This window comes from Chaetodon auriga, chromosome 7 (genome assembly GCF_051107435.1).
Source record: "Chaetodon auriga isolate fChaAug3 chromosome 7, fChaAug3.hap1, whole genome shotgun sequence".
In the NCBI taxonomy this organism is placed as follows: domain Eukaryota; kingdom Metazoa; phylum Chordata; class Actinopteri; order Chaetodontiformes; family Chaetodontidae; genus Chaetodon; species Chaetodon auriga.
This window is the reverse complement of record NC_135080.1, coordinates 1,925,001-1,929,876: the sequence shown is the minus strand read 5'-3', so window position 1 is coordinate 1,929,876 and position 4,876 is coordinate 1,925,001. Positions and strand designations below refer to the sequence as shown.

At 48.1% G+C, this 4,876-nt stretch overlaps 1 protein-coding gene across 1 annotated transcript; it reads right to left on the bottom strand.

The window, feature by feature from the left end:
• On the bottom strand, positions 1 to 4,203 carry LOC143323515 (mRNA decay activator protein ZFP36L1). The gene is made up of 2 exons (XM_076735388.1): positions 3,892 to 4,203; positions 1 to 3,163 (listed from the first exon to the last, which is right to left on the bottom strand). The coding sequence occupies exons 1-2, from the start codon at positions 3,943 to 3,945 to the stop codon at positions 1,937 to 1,939; spliced, it is 1,281 nt and encodes a 426-aa protein (XP_076591503.1). The 5' UTR covers positions 3,946 to 4,203; the 3' UTR covers positions 1 to 1,936.
• Positions 4,204 to 4,876: the final 673 nt, after the last annotated feature.

The window sequence follows — 4,876 nt, the reverse complement described above, 5'->3', positions numbered from 1 at the left end:
AGATAAAGAGCTAAGATATCAACATAACCCATGGAATGTAAACAATAAATGCACTTAAATTATGTAGAAACAAAAAACACAATATAGGTTTTGCTTTGAAAAACAATAAATAAGACTTTAAGTTAACAAAAGTTACAAAAACGGCTTGCTGTCGGGTCGAGCTAACGATAAGCTACAGCAACAAGCAGCGAGCGTCTCTGGACTCGTCGCTGCAGGCTGAGTCGATTTCATCACGACAGACAAACATCTGCCTGGTTTCATTCCAACTCGCTTGATTTCACCTGCCGCTCAGAGTTAGCTAGCGAGCTAGCGTGCAACAGAGGTCGACCTACAAACACATTGTCATCAAGGCAACTCTGATAGATAAAAAAACACTGCAAACAAAGGTCACCTTTGTTTTCATCGTGAGAGAAAAGGAGAGCACAGGTAGGAATTTCGCCACACTGAGACCACAGTGCAGCAACACAGCAGCCCTGACAGACGCTCAGATCAGTCCCACAATCAACACAGTCATTAAACTCTTCTGATGGTGGAGTAGATCCCAAACTGATACCCACAATTGCATTTAGCACTGCTGACTCACACTGAGGCTGTGAGTGAGTGGCCAACGTCTTTCACCACTTTGTCTTTAGATAACAGATCTATACAGTTGTACAAAGGTTGTTACAGTCAGAGACGTGAGGCTCGGTGGAGAGGAGAGTAGACTCACTGTACGCTCACACCAGCAGCAGGAAGCAGCACGAACGCTGACCGACACATCGAGCTGCTTTTCATGTGAAAATTCAAAGAGCCTTGATTCTGTTCAGTAAGGCAACATACATAAAGAATGCCAAAATGTTTTTCTTCCTCCTCCTCCTCCTCCTCTCCTCTCCGCGAGCCTCCTTAAAGCTTCTGGATGGCGTGAAAAGCAGACGGACATCATGGATGCATAAGTAAAGCAGAATTTCTCTGGTATTATAAAAAAAATGCATAAACACAATCACAAAGCAAAGTCTGACAGAAACAACAAATGATACAAAAAGCAATAAATAAGTCTAGAAAAGTGTTAAGCTACAATAACAATAATCCTAACACTGTGTGTTACCTGTCTTCGCTAAAGGCTAGTCTAGGTGTTAACAGTACTAGTGTGTTAAGGGAAATCTAGCATTAACTTTGGTAGCTAGAGAGTCAGTGGGTTGCCTACACTTGTGCTATTTTTTGTTGCTAAGGCAGTTTAGCTGAATCCATGCCAGGCAGTTAAATTGGCAAATACAATCAAGTGGCCACAGCCATGCAACCAATCAATGAATCCATCAGTGACGGCATACAGTTATTCAACCCTCTCACTCAAGAGGCTGGTTTCATACAGAGAGCCCTGAATATGACTGGAGAAGTGCTGCAGGCTGGCATCACTCGTGAGGATTAAAATAAGAAAAAACCTTGTGGATAGCACAGCAGTCCTACACACAGCAAACAGCACTAATCTTAAAATCCTTCTTAAATCAGGGTACAGGAAATTCTCACACAGAACCTCCCACTGAGCAGGACCAGCTAAGTGAAGTACCCTGCAGGTATTCTCTAAAAATGGGTATACAACAGTATACAGCAGTAACAACGGCGCAAAAGAACAAACTTACAAAAATAACAATCAAACAAAAGAAGAAGTCGGCTAAAACTGGACGAACACTGAGCAGCGCTACAGCTGCTTGGATGAGAAATGCAATATGCACAAAGTTAGGTACGTTTACCCGACTGGATTTAGGAGGGACTGAAAACCTAACGTTTTGCCCCTCTGTGACTCGTATCTGAGCTTTGAATGTCTAGTTTAGACAGTTTCTTTATGTAGCTGCTCTTTTGTTTTTGGACTGGGCACAAAACATCAGATCCTGGTCACATAGAGTCAAACAATCAGACCATCTATCCCACATTAAACTCAGCCCTGCGGTAAAACCCTTCCCTACTCGTCTGAAACGGACAGGCGGCTGAAGATGGGCAGGCGCCGGCCTTCGAAGCTCGGCGACTCCGTGCCACTGGAGGAAGAGCTGAGGGAGCAGGAGGAGGTGTAGCCTTCCTCAGACAGGGAGTCGGCCGAGGAGCAGCGCTGAAGGCCTGGAGGGGCGTTGATGGAGACAGGCAGCTGCTGGGGGAGGTGGTAACGTGGGTTTGGGTTTTTGGAGGTGAAGGTGGACGAGGGACACCTGCCACTGAGAGAATCGGTAACCGCATAGAAGCGTGGGGTCGAATCACCGCTGTCTCCTGCCAGGTCGGGGATGCCAGAGAAGGGGTAGGGGCAATGCTTCAGTGCCCCCGGCTCGGGGAAGAGAGGGGACAGGAGTTCTGGGCTCCCTGCGGAGGATGGAGAAGGTGAAACCGAGGAGGCCCGGGTGAAGAGGAGGGAAGAAGGTTGTGACTCCTCATCTGGCTGGAAAGTCTGTGGAGAGGAAAAGCCTGCAAAGCTAAGGCTGTGTCGCAGAAGAGGAGGCCTCGGCTTCTGCTTCTGGAGAGGTGCGGCACCGTTTCCGGCCAGGAGCTCGTCAGCGTTGTGGATGAAGTGGCAGCGGGCGCCGTACGGGCAGAAGCCGATTGTGTGGAATGTGCGGCACGGCTCTGTCTTGTACTTGGGGTGCCTGCTGAGGCCTCTCAGCTCGTCCAGGCCGTGGGCGAACTGGCACTTGGTGCCGTACTTGCAGGTCCCACTTTCCTCATAGGTGCGACAGAGTTCGGTCTTGTACCGGGTGGAGATGTGAGGCGAAGGGGCTGGAGGTCTGGAGGTAGAGGGGGAAGCAGTGGAGGAGAGAGAGGTGTTGCTGATGCAGAGACCCGGGGGAGGGAGCAGAAGCGGCGGGGACACGTTTGCCGCCGTGTCCTCTCTGCCGCCCAAGTTGCCGACGTTGCCCTCGATCATGCTGATGGAGCGGTCGACTCTGAAAGGGATGTGGCTGAGTGAGGAGCGGGGAAGCTGACCCTCCCTGCTCCACTGCTGGGTGGAGGCCATGTTGAGCCCCCAGCAGGCTGAGTCGGTCACCTCAGAGCTGCTGCTGCTGTTGTTGAACTTGGAGTTGGGGAGGGTCACGGGGCAGAGAGAATGGCGACGCTGGAAGCCCAGGACCCTCAGACTGTGCTGCTGCCGTTGCTGCGGTGAGCCGGCAGGCGAGCCATCTGTCGCCTCGAGGCCGCGGAAATTCTGCCACACAAAAGGAGAGAGGAGAAGAATAGACGTGAGCTTTCTGCATTCCTGGAGCGCTGGAGCGAGACTGGCAGGACCCAGTCGAGCTGAAAGGAGGTTTTAAAGCTGCGGATAAAGGCTGATAAATTAGACAAGAGAAGCCTATTCCAGAATTTGGCTTTGTTTTATCTCGGAAATGTATTAAATTAGGCCTGTAGGACGAGGAGAACATCCTGACTTTCAGTTTCATAGATGCATTTTAAACTGAAAAACATGGTTTTCCAAACAGCTTAAACATGCTCGACATGCACAAATATACTAAAAATTAAATTATTATAAAAATTATTCCAATATTGTAGTATATTATAGTTTCAATCAAGTAATAAGTACAAAATACTTTACACTTCATGAAGAAGCAATCACACACAATGTGTTTGTATAGTTTTCATTATTTGCGCAAAAACTAGTTTAAAACCAAACATTTGAGCTCTAAAGCAAAAGCTGCACTAAAAGTTCAACACTTTGTCTTTCAACCAAATCTCTGAAATGAATGAGACACCATCAGTGAGACTGGACCCCTCAATGGATCTGAGATGCATTCAAAGAAAAACACTTAATCTAGTTGCTAATTAGAGAAAAGTTTAGTTCATTATCTTTTTCCTCGTAAAGCACAGCAGCACATCACAGAGGAGACACGTTGGTGGATGTGAGTCATAGTTTTACAGTTTGTCATTGGCTGCTCTCACCTTGCAGAACTCCTCGTCCAGTTCCAGGAAAGGCGTTAGAAAGTCTGAGGGCATGGTTGGCTCCACCGTCCTCACTGAGTGAAGGAGCTGGATGTCTGATCCCACAGCGGAGGACAGCTGGGAGGATGTTTCTGAAGAGGAGGACAGATGGAGAAAGTCTGTTCTTCTGGGACGGCAGAGAAAAGGTTTGAGGGTCAGGGGAAACCTCAGAGGTTTCAGGGGAAGACAAACTGCTTGTTCCTGGAGTTGAAGGAGGTTTTTTGGGGAGGGAAGGGGAGAGAAGTGAAGAAGTAGTCAGATCCGGGAGCGACGTGACCCGAGGAGAAAAGTTCTCCGACCATCTGTTGGAATCTGCTTAAATAGTTGGGGAAACCCACCCATTCACACCCACCCCCTGCCTGCGTTCCTCAGGGGGCAGGGCTGGGAGTGTGTGTTAATGTGTGTTAATGTGTGTGTGTGTTGGGGGGAAGGGGTCCTGCATTGTAATAGTGTGCTGGGGGGCTGGGTGGGCACTGAGAAGGGAGCGGGGGCTGAATGAAGCTACTTTTCTCCCCATTCATTACCAAATCCTTAAAGATGCATTCTTCTTTTTTTAACAGGCTGTCCTCGCCGTGTTCAGCACCGATGCAGCTCAGGACACGAGGACGAGCGTCAAACACGTTTCAGAAATCACTGATCACACGAGCAGCACTTTCATTCATCCACAGTCATCATCAGCTGCGAAGAAGGTTTCGTGCACTTCATGTAGTTTGTGCTTACTGGAAAAGGTTAGGGTTAGGTAAAAAGTTAGGGTTAGGGTTAGGTAAAAAGTTAGGGTTAGGGTTAGGGTTAGGGTGAAGGCCATCATATGATACTCTGCTGTGGAGTACAGCTGTGCGACCTGATCTTTACTTTTTAACTATTTCACCTCAGAAGCTGAATTTCACAACATGGCTGCTGGTTGATATAAATAAGTCTCTTTTAACTATAGAGTGTCTCCAAGTGT

Bases quoted from the DNA above. Each gene is read 5' to 3' on its own strand.
- LOC143323515 (XM_076735388.1), bottom strand. From the start codon at position 3,945: ATGCCCTCAGACTTTCTAACGCCTTTCCTGGAACTGGACGAGGAGTTC. The intron at 3,164-3,891 runs GTGAGAGCAGCC...TTTGTGTGGCAG, and splicing joins TGGACGAGGAGTTCTGCAAG to AATTTCCGCGGCCTCGAGGC.